The following is a 22,909-nucleotide window of genomic DNA, read 5'->3' on the forward strand; positions in this document are numbered from 1 at the left end:
TTAACAGAAAGTCAGGAGTGGCATCTGGAGGGCAACGGGACACTCCATACAAAAAATGATATGCACTTGAGAGACAATATGCATTTAACATGGGGAAGGCACTTTGTGTGTATTGGCTAGCTGATAAATATTTTTATTGTAGGAACAATATTTACCATTGCAAAGCGATGGTAAATATTGTTCCTACAATAAAAATACTTATAAGTTACTGCATTTCATTGGGAGAATATGAACGATTTTTTTCGGATGCATACTGCACGACTTTATGGTGTACAGTAGCCATTTGACAAAATTAGTTCATATTTTCCCATACAAATTCTTTGACCTTTTTATTCTATACTCATTTTCTTATTCTATCTAAGGCTTAATTATATAAATATACACTGCAAGCAATAAAGTAATTGAATATATGATGTATTCCAAAATAAGTACGCAACCGCAGACTCATCGATACACAACAATAATATTAATGCGCACATAACTCCGCCCAGCGAAGTTTGAACGTAACCGCGCGCTCGACATTACTTTCAAAAGAACTGTCGTTTTGGTCTGCTGTAAATTAAAATTTATAGTCATATTGTGAACGAACGCCCATTGCAGTAACTTTCCCATTTCGAATGGAATGAATGGATTTTGGTATTTTTTGTCGATTATACTAAACTTCGTGACTATGGACTGAATTTATCTGTGTCAATTCCACATGAAGTTCATCTGATTTGAGTTGCGAGGGAGGTATATTGACTCATCTACATGAATGTTTCTGTTCTGTCATGGACTGTTTATAGTCTTAATATGGGAAAAATAGGAAATCATTAAATTGTAATTATCAAAAGAACAACACTTTGCAATACAATTTTAATTTCATTTTGAGTGCAGTAAGGAGAACGTTATTGCACTTGAAATGTAGTCGAAATTACAGTACAATTTCGAAATGTGTAATCAAACATTGGAACCCATGGCTCGTGCAATTCAGATTTGCAGAACTAAGAAACTCCATTTTTAGGAAATTAAAGGTGCAGAAATGTATGTATATGTTTTGCCATTCTTTTTACCTGCTAAAGAATTCATGTTTATGCCTGGTCAATTGCATGCTTCCCTATCTATGTTATGACTTGTATCATGTATGGCGTCTATCGCTAGCCTAAAACTGAAACATTGTATCAGAAACGTTAACGCGCAATTTTGCAAAGCAGCTGGTTTCTGCTGATGATAACAATAATTCTTCGTCGTCTTCGCTTATTGGCTCTAAATGGTACGTATAAAGTAAAATAATAAAATAAAATATAGACAAACAGTCATACATTTAATTATATTGTTTTCAAGCATATACAATTTATCAATTTCAAATAATATACAATTATATATAGTACTTTGGTATTAAGGACATTAGGATACAAATTATCTGACTAAAGAATCCAGTAAGTTTCTTTTATGAGTCTGTTCATGTATCCACGCACAATATCTATTGCCATGAAAGAAAAATCGAGTAGAGAGAGATTATTGGTATTAAAATGTGTTGAAATATTAGAGGAAAACTGAATATCTCTATACTTTTTATATGAAAGCGATGATTATTCATTCTCTTAGAAACTTGTTAAAGTGTTTGTCCAACATATTTCATGTTACATTTTTTACAGGTTGTCAAACAAATCAAATCAGTTGATATGCAGTTAGTGTCATAACGTAAAGAAAATATTTCTTTTGTATTAGCCCTACTCAACAAAGTACTTTCTCTTATGTTTGCGCATTGCATAATGTGTCTGTTACATTTAGATGACAAAAGTCGTCTTTACTATTATCTCAGTATTTAGTTATAATTATAAAATCTTGCAAATTCTTGCGTCTTCTGTAAGCAAGAATTGGTTTAATTTTGTTAAGTGATTTTACGCAAAAAGGTTTTTAAGGTAAAAGTAGGACGGTAATAATAAATCGTTTTAAGTTTCAGATGTCAACATAGACACAAGCACACACACACAACACCTTGTGTTAGCTTAGGGTGTAAGAGAAGAAGATGAAATGTCACAAACATAGCATACACCACACCACCTATATCAACACCCAATACACACTATCTCAAACGTCCGGTGTTAGCTTAGAGTAAAAGAGCAGGAGATGAAATCTGACAAACATATAATCACAACCACCACATGTACCATCCAACACTCCATTTAAACACAATCCAAAATGTCCTGAGATAGTTTAGAATGTAAGAGCAGGAGATGAAATCTCACAGACATACAATCACACACCACCTATACGTTTTAGCCCCCAATTCACACACTATCCATAACGATATGTGTTAGCGTAGAATGTAAGAGAAGGAGACGAAATCTCACAACCCTACTATACTTTACACAATAAAATTAGTATCCATCACACCATCTATACCATCCACTATCCTATGCACACACTGTCCAAATAGCCTTTTGTTAGATTATAATATTAGAGGGGAGATGAAATCTCACAAAATATGCAATACCTTAAATGACAAGAAAACAATCTATATCACCATCTATACCATCCAAACACACACACACACACACACACACCCCACACACACTATCCGAATCGCCTTGTGAAAAGGAAGGATATGAAATCTCACAAAAATATTATCCATCACACCACACACATAATCTCTCACACAACCTATATCAATCAATACTCCATATAATCACATTATCCAAACTCCCTTTAACTCACCATTATATGGTGTGAGTATATGTTTGTGTGAGTATTTATCCAAAGTTTAAAATAATTAAGTCACGTCAATGATGGATGAACAGACTGCTCAATTTGCCTACTTGCATTCTTAAAGCGCGTACGTGAAGGAAAACAACCTCTCCATTTCAATTGTATCTAACACATGACTCAGAGGAATAGAGTTGAAAGTGCTTATATTCACACAAAGTAAATAATAAAAAACATACACCAGCAGAGCAGGCAGGTTAGTCTTTAAACCAATGATGACCCCAAGCGTCATCTAGATACTCCTCGAATTCTTTACTCATCATCATTCATTTGTATTTTTCAGTTTGACTGGTGTCATCTATTTGACATCCATAACAATGTTCGTGGGTGACAGTTGTAATTGGTTCATGTAGTGCTACAAAAACAGTAGACTACCTTTTCTTTCATTCTGGCTATCTCGACATCATAACAGTCTCTTTGTTTTTATCTTCTGTAGCATTTTCCATATTTTTGGTCTGATTCAAAGACGTCATCGTCTAACTTTTTCAAAGAGGATCAACTTTCCAATTAGGGAAATTATTCTTTCATAGCTTCTAATAACCTAAAGTCACCTCGCTCAAGCTGTTGATTTCCAAAGTATAGACAAATTTTGCATGCAAGGTGATGTTCACCGTGTTAGGAGGTGTTTTTGCAAACTGAAGGGCCAGAAGAAATCCCCCGGATTGTATAGGGTTGATATGTCTCTTGTCTCTGCCTTGGTCAGGAGTGAAATCAAAATGCCACACAGCGTAATTTCCTGTATAATCGTCGAACGAAATGCCGTGCCTGGTGTTTGTGATTAACTGTCAAGTGGCTTCGCAAAGGGTCAAGCACGACCTCAAGTAATTCTACTTGTCAAATGAGGTCCTAAGGGTCTAATACACACGGTCTTGCCATCCCGTCTGATTTAATATTTTGGAAATCTGGTACCGTTCAACATCGGAAGAATTTTGAGCGACGTCTGATAAAGGCTGCTTTGCTGATGATGCCGATGATTAAACGTTTAGGTAACTGTCCTTAGAAAAAGATCATCTTCGATCTTTACCAAGACCAAGATAACTTATAAACAATGCTTTACTAGTGTTCATCTCAAAGGATATTTTGTATGTACGCCATAATAACTTCAATAACTCACATATTTTGCGAATAAGCCAAAGTCTTGGATGTATTGTTATGTATATTTAATTATATTGTTTGTCGTTTTTACTCGATGAATATACAGTAAATACCTTTTTTACTTTTAAACCTGAACTTAGTCCAAATTAAAAGAAACGGTGTTAATTGACTGGGCACTTTTAATTTTTAAAGATCATAATGCATAATTAATATTTCTCCGTGAGTAAATATTAATATTAGGACCATTATCATTGGAAGTAAACATATTTATTTTAAACTGTCTAGCACACTGAAATTCCCACATCAAAAACTGTATAAACCTGATGTTTTCCTTGTTGTTTATTATAATTTTAGTAACAGACCTTATCTTCTTGACGCTTTGAATGTTCTAGACATGAACTGTATATCGTCATCCTGGTTCTATTTTTGTGTCTTAGCTTCTTATATAGCGTTGTTTACTTGAGAAATTACTCATTGGCCTTAACATCTCTGTGTAGAATGAGTCTTATTGCTGTGATCAATTTTTCGTTTGGACAGAATCATTTATTGAAATTATTGTTCAATGGAAATACAAAGTGATCATCAATAATATTCTTGGATATACATATTAACTTGGAATTATAGTTAATTCAAACAAAAACATGTATGGATTATATTATTATGATTGTTACAAGACTGTTAGTACATCCTAACATTCCAGACCATTGGCACATCGCCACGTTCGAGAATATGTGCACATCAATACATTTAGTATTGGAACTTGCTTAGAATGCCAATGAAATTTAGTTGGAATATTATACATTTGCACTTGTGATAAATGTTTCAGGACTATGCGGGATTTAATTAGCAATACTGTAAATTCTTTTTAAATTTTCACTTTTTTATTCTGTGGAAATAAACTGTTTGTTGAGTTTTGCAAACTTAATGTTTCCTGTTTTCTGTTACTTAGTTTAAGACCATAGAGTCTACGAGTATCGATACAACAAAACCATCGCTTCAAGTTTCATGCCCTATATAAAGAAAACAAACTATTTACTATACTAACCATTGAAGATAGCAAAAAATTCCGTAAGTATAGATTATGACTTTTGAAATTTAAGGTACGTAGTAGGAATGTTAATAGTGTGGGTTTGCTTCATGACCTACTCCACTTTTATTACCAGTTTTATTGTGGATAGTCAATTATTGTTTTCAGTCTGTCAAAATATACAGGTTTGACGTTCATTCCGTCATTTCTATACTTGAATATATAAATGTATTTGTGCAATCTCAGCATGGAACAACAAGAAATCGGATAACAGCCCTATAATACATGGCATAAGATCCACGCAAACAACTGAGACTTTCACAGCTTATGAATATATTGTGCGACTTTGCAACAGTGTTGATTGTGATACTTTCCCAACTGAGAACATCATAACTTCCCATTCTCCGAGTCAGGCAAGATATAGTTTTAAAAAACGCGTAACCTGATATTATGAGTAACTCTGGGTTCAAAAAGCAAATATGCAATTTTTTCCGAGCTGCACTCTTTCTTTCAGTCACCATCTCACAGCTTTCTATGTTAATATAGAGCCTATGATTACATTAAAACTTATGTCGTACTGTCTGTTAGTATGACGTCTGTATTCACAGAACCTGAATGAATCGCATGTATGTATCCATCGAATTCCATAACGACTTCCGTACTTTGTAACTGTGGTGATGCTTCTCGTGTATTCACTTGAACAACTGTTGTGTTGGCAATTGGTTCTGGCTCATTAGTTTGACTGATGTTAGTCTCCAGCACTGTGCTTAGATCACCTTCAGAGTTATATACAATCTTCCAGTAACCTTCTGCTTGGTTTGCCTGTAATGGGTTTCCTTCACCGCTATCTCGATTTGGGGTGTTGGTTGATACTTTATCAAAACAAGGGCTACAATAACAAATAACACTTATTAAATGTTGTAAAGTTTGTATTAGAAATCTTTACGTATACAGTATTTCTTAGAAATATCTACCTTCCTATGGTGACTTGAATTGATAATAAATTAAATTGCTACATCGCAAATCAATCTACAAACAGTTACCTTAACTTACTTTAAATAAATGTGCATGCAGATCAGTACAGGACATAACATGTTTTAAATGACAATCATGTCGCTCGTAATGTTAAGTCATTTTAGCCACTTTTACAGGGATCTGGTATGATGGAAACTAATGACAATTAAAGTGTTATATAAACTTGACATTATTATGCTTCTTGAGGAGCAAATATGAAAATACTTGTTATAACACTCTCAGTTTTAAGCTTAGATAATGCTTTACTTTGTATACCATTTTATATTATCTTTGAAAAGATCAAATATTTATTACCATTTAACAAACTTCTGTAAAATACAGATGCTGAATCCAGTAAGTAATAAAATACCCATTCCTATCACAAGGTAAATCAAAAGGCGGTTTATCTGACGTTCTGAAAGAAAATAAACTTTTGTTAATTCAACGGAGCACCGGATATTCCGGACTATAACTCGTTTTACTTATTAAGATTCTGCGATTTTCAAAATAAATGTAAAATAATAATCATCAATACAAGTTTTTTGACCAGAAAAAAAATACCTTTTAATGTTATATAGCTAGTTTGACGATATCCCATTGTGTGTGTACCTTGGACCAATTTAATATGATTTACATAGAAAACAAAAAAAACACCATTCATTGAAGCGGAAGTTTTAACAACGAATTTCTCATTCAAATACTTGATTTAAATAATGAATCTTAACAAATTCAAATGCTAGCTGTTGTTACATACATGTTTTACATGTAGCGATAGCCTTATTCTGCATACTTCCGAAAATGCTATAAAACGTTGCTTGAGTCCCGTGTCGCCGACTTCTGCTTAAACATAAACATGCTAATAGTACATAATAGGCAATCAGGCCATTTAGAGAGTTTAACCTTAGGGCTAATTCAAATAAGCGTCTCCTAGTGTTAAATACAGATATATTTCAAACATCCTTAACAGTGAGTCAAGCTGAATTTCGATAGATCAAATTTCCAAGTCGAACTTGCCAGAGTATTCCAAATGATGTCACCACTGTAATTATGTGTCAACAGAACAGATGAATTCACTGATATAATACCAAAATCTTTTTAAATGAATTAACGGTAATTATAATACAGTTATTAATCCAAATATATTTGAAGAAATCCACAGTAATTCCGTAAAGCTATTAAATATCACTCTCATCTTTAAACTGAATTTAAATCACTGCAATTCCAATGAATGATTAAAATTAAATATAAGCATCAATCCTCTCAATGACTCTTCCAAGATCAATAGTACTTCTAAGAATTTATAATTCCCCGTATTAATTATATTATATCGAACGAAAACACAATAGCACAATTGCAATACGAGACTTTGAATGAATTAGTCTTTGTATTTCAAAAAACCGTCAGTAAAAGATGAGGTTATTTACAATGGCTAATCAGGAATTAGATCAGGCTCCATTTACCCGAAAACCAACGACCCAGATTCACATCGCGTGAAGTGTACCCGAATATATAATTATATCAAGCCTTGAAACGTAAGAATGAACCAACGTAGGCACCATACATGACTCACCTTAAATGTGCAAACTACGGTCATAAGAAAAAGCATTAAATATAGCAATAAATAAATGACTCTTTAAAACTTATGTTGAAATTAATACACTTAATATAACTTTGCCTAATATATATATATATATATATATATATATATATATATATATATATATATATATATATATATATATATATATATATATATATATAGAAACACACTAAACACCGCATACATAAATACTTGCAAAAATGTGCAAATGATGGAGGCTGAGCGATTACTTTGAAAAGAAACAACACAAAATATTAAACGTTCTTTAGTTATTTGCCATTTGTTACCTTTTCTGACTCGTAAAATGAGAGCAAGTCACGAGTGCCATAAATAGCGCACATAGAAGGATTTCGGCATCATGTTCCATTCCACTTCAAATTTTGTGCAACGCATAGATACAACGCAGGTTGGTTTTGCTTCTATATCATTTAGTTTTGTTTTGCATGTTTTCTTTCTTCCCTGAATTTATCATTTTACCTCTGGGACTTTATTAGCACGACTTCTGTTTAACTTACGTTACTTTTGAGGTTACTTTTGAGGTAGATCTATTGTATGGTAGTTTTCAATGTGCGAACATGTTTTATAATGAAAGGTACAGGGTGATAAATGTGTAAGAAGATAAATGAAACCATTAATTCAATTAAAATAAACAAGGATTTATTTCTCCCTAGAATACAAACTAAACATACAAAAGACAAATTATTGTGACTTAAATTCCAAAAAAAATGCTAATTGTGACAAAACATGTCTAGGAATATAGAAGGTTCCAATTGCATTCCAATAGTCTTGAATGTCCTGACATACAAATGATCTGGAATTTTTATACATCAATGATGTAATCCAGAATGTCTATAAATGAATTCATAAAAATGCAATTCATCTATTAATTCAAGCGGCAACGAACGTTTCAGTAATTCCAATGGATATCAGAAAAACATAATTTATCTCAAATTGCATATGATTTCAAAAGTACAACTGTAAACACTTAAAACACTTACGCAGGGACTGCTCTCAAACAGGAATAACATATTTCTTATTAACTCTAAACCCTAAACATTATCATCAAAAGCAGGTATGTATGTATGTATGTATGCATGTGTGGGTGTGTGTGTGTGTACGTGTGTGCGTGCGTGCGTATGTATGTATGTATGTATGTATGTATGTATGTATGTGCATTGTTTGTCCTTGTTAACGATAGCCATAGTGGATCACGCCCCTCCACCTAAAAGTGCATAAAGCAAACATATGCAAAAGGAAATCGGAAATCCTTTAAAAATAAAGTCAACTCGTTTAAAGTCTACTGTCTTTCTCGGCATATACATGATCACATGGCACATGTCCATTCAAAAAGTCGCCTCCATCAGTAGCCTCTGATTGCATGCAACAGGATGAGTCAGGTCTATCCCAAATCCACGAGTCTGCATGGAGATATATGTCGATTTCTTCTGAGCTCAGTACGTGCTATGGTATATACATATACATATATATATATATATATATATATATATATATATATATATATATATATATATATATAGAGAGAGAGAGAGAGAGAGAGAGAGAGAGAGAGATTATTGGAATATTATAGACAAGAATAAAGGTATGTGTGAATGATTCTAACGATATTGACAGCCTATGTTTACAATTTGTTTTGAAACATCTATCATAAGTACGTATGCTAGAAAAGGTGAGAGTTACGACAATAATGTTGATATTCATCAGATGAATGCAAACTTATGATAACGTGTCATCTTGTGAGAAAATGTAAGCGCTAAACGATAATTTACAGTTTGCCTTTCTCAGTTGTAAAATACATCATTTTAGATCATGTGGATTATGTTGTCAGTTTAGCTTGTTTTATAACCAGTTAAAGTATTGATTCAAACCACATCCTGCTCTGATATATTTATATTGAAAAGCATGACACGAATAACAATAATTAACTTCATAACCATGTGAAATCTAAAGCTGTAGAAACATGTACACATTTGTAATTCAGTCACATGTATACCTTATACATAGCTAATGGAGAATCTTATTATATATATATATATATATATATATATATATATATATATATATATATATATATATATATATATATACACTATAGTTTCAATGGGAACTTACGTGAATTCTAAAAAAGAATGTCGCTGAATAAATTTTGGAAAACGATGTGTAGTGAAAGGATGGTATGCATCTTTCTTCGTGTGTTCTCTGAGTAAATGGAAACTAACTTACTCTACATGTGGGTATGTTTACATTCGGAAATAACCCTGTACTTGCGTTATTAATATTCAGGCACAAAGTATAGGAAGGTCAGTTTTCAAAACAATATATGTATTACATTGTTAAAACTTTAGTTGAGCAGACTGTGTCAGATCAAGATATGAATCTGCTATTATATTGTTTCAGTGAAGAAAAAAAGAGAGAATATTTAATATAACTGTGTGCAACTTGGGTGCTATATAATAACGTGCAGAAGATAGATACACAAAACCCTTATTTCAAATTCCTACGACAATTGATATTTGCTATTATATCTCCGTTTATAGTTTTGTTAGATTATAGTAATTATGTCTTGATTATGGGGAGTCGCTATTGGGAAAATATTCCTGAACCCGAGTTCGTTAAAATTTTTACGAGCATTATTCACAAGACTTTATGACATCATGGTGTAGGTTCGAAAAATGAACCATTCCTAAATTATTAATATAAGAAAATTTATGGATACTTTTATTCATAAATGCTTATAAATTTGATTTGGGAATAAATATTTGTATTGTGTGTTTGGGTAATAATTCGAATATCATGTCGCGAATTATTAATATTCTGCCTGAAAAAGGTTACTAAAAAGTCATTCACAATTGTGAAACGAGACACGCCATATAAATATGCAATTGGAGGTTTGAGATATGTGGTGATTAGGTGATTAGAGACAAATTATTTGCAGTTTTCGCGTTCTTAAGAACACTTCACCTTACAACGACTGTTGTCTTGAGGTCCTTGGAAATATAGGAAACATGGACTTGAAAGACAAACTCATGCAGATTTTGATTCGCTCATGTGTGTTATTTTCTGGTCGCAGCGGTGGGTGTTTGGATATCACAGTGATACGTTTTTCATTTGTTTTTAAGATACAATTATACAAAAGGCTGAAGCGAGATGTTTCGACATGACAGCTTTTGGAAAATGCGTCCTCGGGGAAGTTTAAACCTTTCTTCAAAGTTTGATTGCGCATCTTAACATTACTGCACGAATGTAGATCTATTTTTGTTGGGGGTGGGTGCAGTCTTTTAGAAAAGACAAGATTCAAATTTCATAATCCTTCATCGGTGAATTAACATGACAAAAATGATTTTGTAATGAACTATTTCCCCTTCAGCAGTCAAGAAAGAAAGAGTATTGTGTTTGAATGACTGAATAAAAGACCATACGCATACACACACAACATACAACACGCATCTCACTTACCCTCATTTGTTCTTACAAAGCATATGGGTTGGAACGATATTATCCCTATGACTGTTGAATAGCAGGGTTATCAAACGGGCTGAACAGATAAAAGCGCACGGATTCATAGGTGTTACGCGGTGAAATTCATTTTGCAATTTATTATTCGACTCTGCCATTGGTAAAATAAGGCAGAAACATCTTTAATTATTGGTACATTATGGTGAATAATGTGTTGTATTATATTCCAGAATCATTGGATAGAAACCGTTACTGTGCTCCTTTGTGCAAGATATATGTAAATTATAATTGGTTTATGCAGTTTTAAAGAGTCGATTTAAACTGTGAGGTCTTAGATGCTATCAAACGGTTTTCTGTAGCTGTAACATTTAAATGCAATGGTGCTATCTATATGATGATGAATTGTCGATTGGCATAGGCTAGGACGAAAATAAATTTTGCGCCGTTTAAGTATTAACCTGTTAGAGACCTGTTCATTCAGGATCTTTTAATACACGGTTCTTCTGAAACGGATACCGGGACAACATCGGCAACAATCAAATATGGTGTTCATCATGCATAGATTCAGAATCAGCTTATAAAAACAAGTGTTTATTAGGGAATCTCTGAAAGACTGCCGACATAACGCGGAGATCAGATAGAAGCATTTATAGATGGAATTTTAAATGCAATGTTTAGAGAGAGAGAGAGAGAGAGAGAGAGAGAGAGAGAGAGAGAGAGAGTGTGTGTGTGTGATATAGGATAGGTGATACGAAATATCCTTGAGTATTAGGTATCATCTAAATTATATTGTTTTGAACTGTGCTCTCAGACGTTTGGTTTCTGGATCCTACCGCAGAATGGCCAAATGGTCGGTTTGAGTATACGTGAGCATGTGATGCTCTCTTTAGGAAACACCTTCAGTGATGACATTATTTATGTTGATTGTGTGAATGTTGATTGAAGAGCTTAACGCCCGATGAAACTTATCTGTCATAGTAGCCTGAGTTTATTCATGTGAGAAGCAGTCTGCCCTGACATGGTCTGGGGCCTGACTATGTGTTTCGGTCGCTGCTGGAAAGCACCATGTTTACTTTGTTGTAGTATTGGGGACAAATGTGGCTGGCAGAGATGAAGTGATGTTAGAGGCTTGCCATAAGTGTGAAGTTGACATTGGGCTATGTTTTATGTGACGAACTGTTGGCAGCAAGTAAGAATTGATATCGCTCTGGCACCTGAATCTTGGTCGCTGTAGGAAGAAGCGCCTACGTGTTTGACCAGTTGTTGTTAGCCTGCTGGTTGTACGGGAGATATTCGTTGTATATGGTGTTGTAACAGCGGGGAGAAGCTGTCATGTTTCCTATTTGCGTAGGCAGACTGTGGATCAGCTAGTAGGAGATTAGAGTTACTCAGACGTGTTTATCGTCTTTTCATTTCTCTTTACTTTTTAACAGACTCACTTGATAAATATCCTGATCTTGTAAAGGATTTGCTACCAAAAAAGAGAGAAAAAGAAATTCCCTATATCAAATCAAGTTAAATTATATATATATATATATATATATATATATATATATATATATATATATATATATATATATATAATTTACGTTTGTCCATGTTTACCAGTGGTATCTGTATCGTCCCCCTTTTCCTTTGCTGTGGTTGTATAAAATCCAGTACCTAAAAAATCAAAGCGATATGTCATGTGGTAAAAATGTCTACGTAGAGAAAATATTATAAATATACATACACCCACTTCAATAGTGTACTTTGTTCCCCAAATGATATCAAGTGTAGAATGACATACATCTAAATAAATTAATAAACAGATAATGTGTGGTGAAGATAGAAATATATCAGGATGGTCTGCTTTCAGAGGATCTTTATAATGTTGGCAAAATGAATTACGAAAATATGCATTATAGATATTTTGTTGTGTATTTTCTATAATAATATTTCTGCGCTTTGAGATATTGCTGATACAAAACAACACGTTAATGCTAGATACTATAACTAGATAGAGTGACAATTAATTATGTAATGATATGTTTCGAGAAATAAGGTTCGCATAAAGTCTGGTAAAAGATACAAGTGATACTTCTCCAGAAAACGTGTAAGTAATCGTAATTTTATCTTCCAAATGGAAGGAATATTTTTGACATTTTCAATATTTGCGATATTAATATGGGCGAATAAGCAAAAGTCGATGATGTATGCTTTATAAGCGTCTATTTCCAGAAGTAAAAATTACAACTCACCAGAGCATGCATGACAAGCGTTTGTAATCGTAAATTTAAAGAACAAGTTGAAAATTATGATCACTTTTTGTGTCTTTTTACTTTTAATATATATATATATATATATATATATATATATATATATATATATATATATATATATATATATATATATATTAACATTTATATAATATATTTTAATATTTATAGAAGGAATAGTTTTGACATTTTCACATAAGATAAGGATATAATGACCGATGGAAATGTAGTATTACAATCGTTATGGCGAAGGTAATATATATGTTCTTGGATCAAGCACTACAAGCAATACATTCTCATAGCAAAGTAATAGTTAGATATTTTAAACAAGGAATAACATTAGAATAACTAACTTTCCGACTGTGTAAATAAAATACCATTCTTATTTGATTATGAAAAAAGACGTCTTTGAAGATGGACATTCTTCTAACACATTCGTGCATACACTGAACACAGGTAAACATTAAAAGATAATCCTACCTGATTTCATTATAATTCTGACTGTTTTTGAAATCGAGTTGTTGATATTTTGCACATTCCTGGCATGACACGTGAAGTTACCACTATCTTTGAGTTTATTAAGACACAAATCTGCACCAGGTATATGTTTGGTTGACTGGCTCCAGTATATTTGGCATGGTGGGAAGCAGTCGGCAGAACAAGATATTGTTATTGAGTCAAATTCATACATTTCAATGTAGTTCGATGCATTCAAAAAGATTTCATCTGGACCATCTACAAACAGGAAAGGTGGAAACCTATATGATGAGTATTTGATACAGCACGTTACTACATCGTGTACATTAAAATAGGACTTTATTCGATCGGTTATTAGTTTTCTTATATTTTATGTCACTGCAACATTGTAAAGCTATATAATATCGGGCAAGGAGAATAAAATGCTCTGCAAATATAATCAAAAGGGACCGGAAGACAATCTAGGCTGATCAGTGATGGAATCAATCTCGCCCATTCTAGACACGAGTTCAAGGCATTAAGCAATGATGACTTTTAAAACTGCATCAAATATGTAAGTCCCCTAATAACACATATTTTAATCATTCGTTTCTTTATAAAAAACGAAAGGTACCAAACGGAACAAACAATTGTTTCAAATTGCGATATCTTTAACTATCACAACATATATGTGATACAAATATAATATTCAAACTCTTTCCTCGTTTTAATATATTTGTGGAATTCACGATACACGTCTTTAATATAAATATAGGAAAGCGATTTAAACAAAAGAGAAATGTCACATTTCACCAAATATAACTATCGTAATGTTCAATACCTTTTGGGTGATGATTTGTTTCAATAATACATTTTCGAAGAGCATTGTGCTGCGATAAAAAATGTCTCTATGTTTAACATTAATTTTTATTCATATTCCCATTATTAGTATTATTATTATTATTATTATTATTATACTTACACACTACATCCAGTGATAACATATTTGTATAGTTTCTACCGGTAATAATATTCTTAACGTTGCATGTGTAATTCCCAGCGTCCTGTCTAGTAATAGTGTCAATGTACAATGTATTCTCCGCAGATATGTCTCTTCCAAACCCCGATAAAGTATCCAACTTTGTCCATTGGTTTGTACAAACTGGACTACAGTCTGAAATGCATGATACGTTCAAGCTCTCTTGTTCCATTGCCACCGTTTTATCTGGTGCAAAGCTGACAACAGAAGGTCCATCTGGAAAAGTTGAATAACATGCCATTATAACCGTACATGCTGTTTTCTAATAGCATCCAATAAAGATCCTGTAATAAGTGTTTCCTGACCAACAAAGCAGTGCATCGATTTGCAAACACAGGCTACATATTATGTACACTTAGTTTATATTTAGATAGCCTTTAGTCCCAAAAACATCTCAAATAGGCCTCTTTATTTAATTCCGGTGAGAATTGTTCAAGCGTAGCTACTTATAAAATTTGGAAAAGTCCATTACATGTAACTTTTAATCCCAACACTGACACTACAGCAACTAATATAACGATCAGAAATACTAAAATACAAAACCGGGCCCCTACTCCACAACTTTACGAAAAAAGATATGATAGCAGGAAGTTATGTGATGGAACAACAAGTTTTAAGTACAAACTTTACGAAATTTCATGAGGTTTGTACTCGATGGTCTAAGCAAAATAGAGTGCAAACTGAGATACCATTTTACCTTGGCAAGTAATAAAGATACACATTAGATTCTGAAGCACTTACACGAAACTGGCAGTTCTTATTCAGTCGAGTATATAGTGCAGACGTGTTGCATATTGTGAATTCACTAAGTCAATTCGACGTACATTTTCTGAATATTCGAAAACTTACACTGACAAAGGTACTTAGAATGAATGGAGCGAGATGTATTATTGCTTTCACACAGCGGGTATTGTCGAATATGATTTAGATTTGTGGCTGGAAGCAAGCATGCAATCATAAAGGTTAAGTCACCTGCATTAGGATAATTCCAAAGAAATCTTAACCAAATTATGTTGTATCCTGTCTTTCATACATCAAACTAAATAAACAGTATTCTTGTCCTGGGTCTATATGAGTTTCACTTTGTTCACATTTATGTTAGAAGCTTTGAACCTGCTCTTCCATAGGTTTGTGGATGTCTTTGTTATGGTATACTGTACCACGTGCCTGTGTAATTTTGCTACACCAGGAAAACAACTATTATGTTTGATAGAGTATACATGGAAGGTGTATTTCTGCTTGCCTATAGATCAAGAGAATAAAGGCTGTAAAGGAAAACATCAGTCGAAAATCTACTCACCCGCTTTTAATTTATACGGATCACTCTCCAGTCCACTCTCCTGGTCCGAACATGTGAATGAAGTGTATTGGTAGTCAGCTGTCAAATTTCTTATCAAAAGATAATCGTTGTTGTGCGAATATTCATCGATGTTTTTTATGACAGACGCATTAAGCTTCCAGGAAACGTTTTTGACATAGTAACTATCTGTAAGACACTGTAATACTAAAGATGAATCTGAAAGGTTAAGTCGAACTATAGCTATTCTCGGAATCTGTGTGTTGTCTGGAAAGAACAGAAAAATATACACTTTCTAATTAGGACATGATGACCTTGTTTTGGTGGAGTTAAATGTAGGTTGCTGATATATACAAACTTAATGAGAGAAAGACTTATTTTTGTTTCATGTTATGAATAGTGTCCTTATTACATTTCTTAGAGCGTTTTTGTGTTCTCATTAACGTTGTATATTTTAAACTCTAGCCTATCTGTGCAAGTGCTTGTGCAGGTGTGACAGCCTTTTCTCGCTCAGCTCTCCATTTTAGTTTTATGATTCATAAATATAAAACCTAGATTCTTGGATATAAGTGCAGATATTAAGTCATATTTTTTGTCCTTGAATATAAGGTCTTATGAAACAGTTTCATTACTCTTGAGTGCGTGAAGTGGAAGATGACAAGTTTTACAGTAAAGTATTCGCAGAAACATAAACAGAAGTAAAATTTTGAACTATACGAAGCAAAGGTTTACTGGTTTATAGAATTATACATTCGCTAAAATAACGGTTGTATTTGTTGTTTAACCTAGTGTAAATTTCGCAACGGTTAAAATTATAGAATTCAGCATAACGTCACGTTAAAGTCACTGACGATCATCAATGCAGGTTTCATTACTATTTGAAATTAAATGGCGTCTTAACATCAACAGAAATTACGTACGAAATAGATATATCATATTTTGTATCAAGTTTCAAACCAACCAATATCGCATTATTAGAAGAGTGGGAATCGAACAGGACATATGCTGTATATTGTGTCCGTAACAAACTACGTAACAAATGTATTTAGGGAATATCATTTCATTTGAGTCTTATTCACGTAATCAATAACTCGTTTGAATTTAAAATAATGTAGCATGTTCAGTCTCTTGCAAAAGTTGAGATTTACAGCATGCGCACGTAATTGTGAATATAATGATCTATTCTAGTGGAACTTGTATCAAGCCGAGTCAATGCTATACTCCTATGCTAGGACACCGCTTTCTAAGCCATGGTTGCTTGTTGTTCAAAATATATACACAAACCATTCTAAAATTACCAAAATGGAGATAATCTCAATTATCCGCTTTGTCGGTTGTTAATCACAGGTATAGTCGCGGAAAATATTTTCGAGTCATAAAATCAATTATTGCAAAATTTTACTTTTTTAAATTTCAGGCTATTTCAGTAATTTATTTGCATAAATTTAGTACCGCTATTTCATCATACAAACATCCTTTCCCTTTACTCTGTTCCTTATTATGCATGATGAAGTTGGTCTCAGATTTAAGAGTGATGCAGCATTGCTAGGAATGTGGATGTAAGGACTGTGATAATAGATGAAAATAAAGGTAAGATTAGTGCTACCCTTATGGAGACCTAAAGCTGAACCTTGATATCGTTTCATATTTCATGAATAGGTGATGACTTCGCTTACATAACAGAGTGACCTCATCTACATCGTTTCAGACGTAGCTGTCTGGAATAAGGAATGGTTTGTAGATGTGTATGGTAGAATTAGGGTTAATTTGAGTGAAAAGACAAATGACAAAGTAGAGTGATAACTAACAAAGGCATTCAAGCTGTATATATATATATATATATATATATATATATATATATATATATATATATATATATATATATATATACGTTGTCAAATTAACCTCTTGACTACATAAATAAATGTATTAGTAAATCAGATAATAAATTAATGAATAAACTCAAATAACCCAATCAAGAACTACATACTAATAATTTGCAGAAGAACACCATAGTTGAATTTATCTGAATTCAATTGTTGTGTAACCGTGTATATCCCAGCATCCGATGACGTGATGTTCAAGAAAAGTACAGTCACAGTGATTGTTTTGCTCCTTGACATATCTACGGAAACTCGCACGTTTTCTGTTTCTTTATGTAGAACATAGAATTTTTTATCTGGCCACACCGAGATGAACGGTGACATGTCATGATGTATAAAGAGAGCACCATCCTTTGTCATATTGGTGAAGACAAACAATAAAGACACGTTCCTTCCAATGACGGTTTGAACTGTCCTTCCCTCTGAAACATAGTGTAATATCAAGAAGTCATGCCAACAGTGTAATATAAATATCCAGGTGTACCTGTTTAGAATTGTTTTCCTTATGTAAGAGATACCATTATATTTTAACAAGTTCATTATGTCCTGTTTCCTGTCTAATTCAATTCGTAATCATCAAAAAAGAAGGACAAGACGAAAATCAAAATTAGTAAGCTGAACCATGATCATAAGCAGCCTCAGCATCTAATTGTACGTCATATGTTGCTGCTTTTTCTATACACTTTTACAAAAATTGTTCCATCTTACTTGACTACATTTGCAGTGTAGTTTTATATTTAGCATCCAACTCGTCTCTGTCCAAGAATCTTATTTTCTTTGAGAACTCTGTATTTCCAGGGAAAGCAACGTCAATAAATTCAACAATGTGAAGAAATACTTTCTAGCCCAAATAGTGTTCTGGAAACAACAATAATACAAACTGATTTTGATAGATCCTAAAGCACGAATGAATAATCATTCTAGAAACAAGATTATAGAATCCTCCACTTCATCTCAGGTCACGCTTAACATTTACTATTTAAAAACATATAATGTTTTTTTTTTATTAAATTTAAAACAATTGGAATATAACCATCTAGAAACTTCTTAATATTTACAAAATAAAAAGTTAGTTATAATTAGAAAGTGACCGCTCCGGTGGCCCAGTGATTAGAGCGTTCGCCCCAGTCGAGTCATACCAAAGACTTATTCGGCCTGGTGTCAGAATAATGCGACTGGCCGGACATCATGCTACATGTCTGCGGCATGATGCTCCAGTGCTATGCATCTTTTTAAACTGCCACAGTGCAGACGTAGCAGCAATATGACTGAAAAAGAATTAAAGCTACGTTAAAAATCATAAACTCAGACACACAAACATAATATATATATATATATATATATATATATATATATATATATATATATATATATATATATATATATATATATATATATATATATATGTATGTATATATATATATATAATTAGAAAGTATGTTACCAAAATTATAATATCAAACTTGGACTATCAGGTACACTATGTCATTTGTAGGAGAATTCCAATAACGCATTAATTGTAGTATTAATATGATATGTATGGACCTTAAAGCAGACAGTGTTTTATACAAGTATCATACAAAAGGTTATTACTTTAATAAATAATAACAAAAAATGTTGTAATGTCGATAAAGAATTAGCATCGTAGTTATAACAATCTAGATAATGAACGTAAGGTAATTCATATGAAAAGCTGTTTCCCAAGCGGAAACAAATGCGTGCAAAATGTATCATGCTAGCTGTTCTACTGGGAACAGCAGTATAACATACAAGATATATTTAACATCGTACACGTGACAAAGAAACATAACTGCAAAGAAATTATGCATCGTCTCACTTTTTTCCTTATCTTACGATTAGAATTGGAGGTAGATATACTTCAAAGATCTTTTTCTGATTATAAATACAGTTTTATAAACAATATCAGAGTAATAGCAAAAAACAGTGCCGTGTGTGCCTCAGTAGGGGGACCTTTAACCAGCACGGGTCCCGTGCTCCTCCAACTCTTGCGCCTCCATTGGAAATAAAGGTGCACATACTAGGGAAAAGTTTTTGTCTGACAATTAATAGATGTATTACATGTAGATTTACAGCTGAAGAGGGGTTTGCATACTTTGAAACGCTGGTTAATCCTCATTAAACTCTCTAGAATAATGAAATAAACAATTCGTATATTTCACGTGTTTTATATCAATTTTATCATTTCTATAATTTTGCATCTTTAACTATACATTTAAGTGGAAAACTGTAATCAAGTATGAGGTTTGAGCTTGTCTGCATGAGTCAAGTAAATGAATCAATGCAGAACATTTCCGGCAATAGCATAGTTTAAATTGGCTAATGAGAACGAAATACTTTTTTTTTCACAGGCGGGATAGTAAAAATCCTCTTAAAATTGTATTTATGCCAACGGTGATTGGGATCTGGCTGGAACGGAAATAAAATAACTGAAAAGAGTGCATGAGCAATGTTACTCTAATGCAGGTCTTAAGTTGTGTCTTAGATTGCTAAGAGAGTACTATTACCATGACTTACATCATAAACGAATGTAAGTGCACAGCAAAGCCATCACCTAATGAATTATGTGTAATTTGGAATGGTTTACGGACAGGCACGGCATCACTAGAATGCGCCTGCATAACGAAAATTAGGTGGAATTGGAGGAAATAGTTTAGGAATCGCTTTTGGTTTTGCTGTTCTACTGTAGTTTGTTTTCTATACTGCTGTGTCTCATGGCGAAACCAGTGAATACTAAGTAAATAAATAAACACATGTAAAACTAAATAAATAAAACATAAACAATTATATAAGCACACATCAAAGAAGCTACGTACCAATTGTTTGTAGACGAATACTATCATTAAATTGCTCTGAGATACTTTTTCGTGACACCATGTATAATCCTGCATTCATTTTTGTGATGTTCAATATGGATACAGTGACTATAATTGTTTCACCCTCTGACATATTTACAGACACGCGCACTTTCTCGGGGTCCATGTGAACAAAATGAACGTTCTTTGCAGGCCACACAGTCAAGAAAGTTAAATTGTTGTGAAGTATACGGATACCATCAGTCGCTATATCAGTAATGGTAAATGAAAAAGATACATTTCCTCCAATCATGGTTTGAAGTGTTCTTCCTTCTGAGACATGATATATTGTCACGTAGACAGACAGTAGACAAAACACAAACATCTTAGAAATCTGTGTGATCCTATCCGTTATCAAATATTCCAAAAATTGTAGGATACTAAGCTTATTATAAGTTTATAACATTTTGTGTACTGCTTAATACGTGTCATAAAGATAAAATGATCAGTTGTATCTTCAACGTATCTGTTGAAGTAAAGATGGATGCAATAACTGCTTGCTTTATTCTTTAGTATCATTTGTTCCCTGACTCATCCGTTCCGTATTGATGGGAAATGTATGTATTATTGTATAGATATGTAGTGACATACAGGAAAGGAAGTGTTTTTGTATATGTGATGTGATTTTGATTTTTAACGTAGGTTTAGCAATTTTTCAGTCATATCGCTACGATGTCTGCAATGTGGCAGTTTATAGTGATGTCTAGCACTGGGGCATCATGTCGCAGACATGTAGCATGATGTCCCACCCAGTCACATTATCCTGACACCGGGCCGACCAGTCCTAACACTAACCTCTTAATGCTGAGCGCCAAGCGAGGCAAATGTTAGTACCATTTTTGTAAGTCTTTGGTATGACTCGGCCAGGGATCGAACCCACGACCTCCCGCATCCGAGGCGGACGCTCTAACCACTAGGCCACCGGAGCGGTGTATTTTTGTATATATTCATTAAGTAGATTATGTACAAGCAAATTCAAACGGAACAACACAGCATCCATTTTATATCATTCATATAAGTTACGCTGCCACACATCCTCCGTCACAGCGTCAACGTCAAATATAATTCTGCAATTATTATTACGTTAAAAATGGGAGTGTATCGTTCCTATTGAAATTCTTTGAATGGATTTGGACAAATGTTTGGAGAAAAAGATTTAATCTGTAATCCTAATTAGAATTGTAGACGGCCGTGTTGACATGCCCATTAAAATCGATGCAAAATGTCCTCATGTAGTCGATGATGCTTTGATCTCTGCAGTGCTGGCTTTGACTTATATTTTCAGATGAGTGTACAAATGATGTGGCTGAAAGCTAACTCTTTGTAAGTGAACATTATGTGCAGTATTTGCTAGAACGTAATTTTTCACGTGTGTCCAGAACTATGACTAGGTAGTATCTAGTTTTTTATAATTGATTTGCATTACTTGTTTGCTTTTTTAATAATTATATTTTATGTATTTGTATTTTGTACTTGACTTCTTCCCAAAATCCAGCTAATGGTATACCTGACCAGTGACATTTATTTTGTAAACAACATAATTCAAAGTCAATATTTCTCTTTCATCGCAAATTACATATTCAGATCATTATTACTTATTAATCTGTTTTCTGCATTTTGATTTAAAGATACACGTATATATAATGTAGTATAAAGTTGACAGAGCATTCCCAGAAAATGGTAAGTGTGACCTAGGTCAAGTAGTTGGGTGTATAATCTTGTTTACCCAAGAACTATTCATTATTGGCTTTACATCTGAAGCAGACTCCGTGTTTTGTTGTGTTCAGTTTTCAATTTGGTTGGAAGTTTCATTTAAATTATTATTCACTGGAATTACAAAGTGCTCAGGGGCCCCGAGTGGCCGAGTGGTCTAAAGCGCTCTTCGTTACGGATCACTGCCATCTCACCTCTGTCTGCGTGGGTTCGAGTCTCGGATTCGGCTAATGTGGATATGTGAGAAAGCTTGCCAGTAGCTTCTCGTGGGTCGGTGGTTCTTTCCTGGGTTTTCCCGGGTTCTTCCTCCACCATTAATACTGGCCGCCATGTATAGCCTATCGTGTGCTGAAAAATGGCGTTAAACCCTACAACAACAACAACAACAAAGTGCTCTATTATATTCTTAGACTAAACTATCAATTTTGGAAT

At 33.4% G+C, this 22,909-nt stretch overlaps 1 protein-coding gene across 1 annotated transcript; it reads right to left on the bottom strand.

Annotated features, from left to right (window-relative positions):
• Positions 1-1,414: 1,414 nt before the first annotated feature.
• LOC149794579 (uncharacterized) lies at positions 1,415-21,120 on the bottom strand. Its single transcript, XM_089966602.1, has 8 exons — positions 20,726-21,120; positions 17,999-18,313; positions 16,012-16,275; positions 14,655-14,927; positions 13,697-13,951; positions 12,564-12,620; positions 6,200-6,299; positions 1,415-5,759 (listed from the first exon to the last, which is right to left on the bottom strand). The coding sequence occupies exons 1-8, from the start codon at positions 21,087-21,089 to the stop codon at positions 5,438-5,440; spliced, it is 1,950 nt and encodes a 649-aa protein (XP_089822728.1). The 5' UTR covers positions 21,090-21,120; the 3' UTR covers positions 1,415-5,437.
• Positions 21,121-22,909: the final 1,789 nt, after the last annotated feature.

Source organism: Sinohyriopsis cumingii, chromosome 8 (genome assembly GCF_028554795.1).
Source record: "Sinohyriopsis cumingii isolate HCF-2022 chromosome 8, ASM2855479v2, whole genome shotgun sequence".
In the NCBI taxonomy this organism is placed as follows: domain Eukaryota; kingdom Metazoa; phylum Mollusca; class Bivalvia; order Unionida; family Unionidae; genus Sinohyriopsis; species Sinohyriopsis cumingii.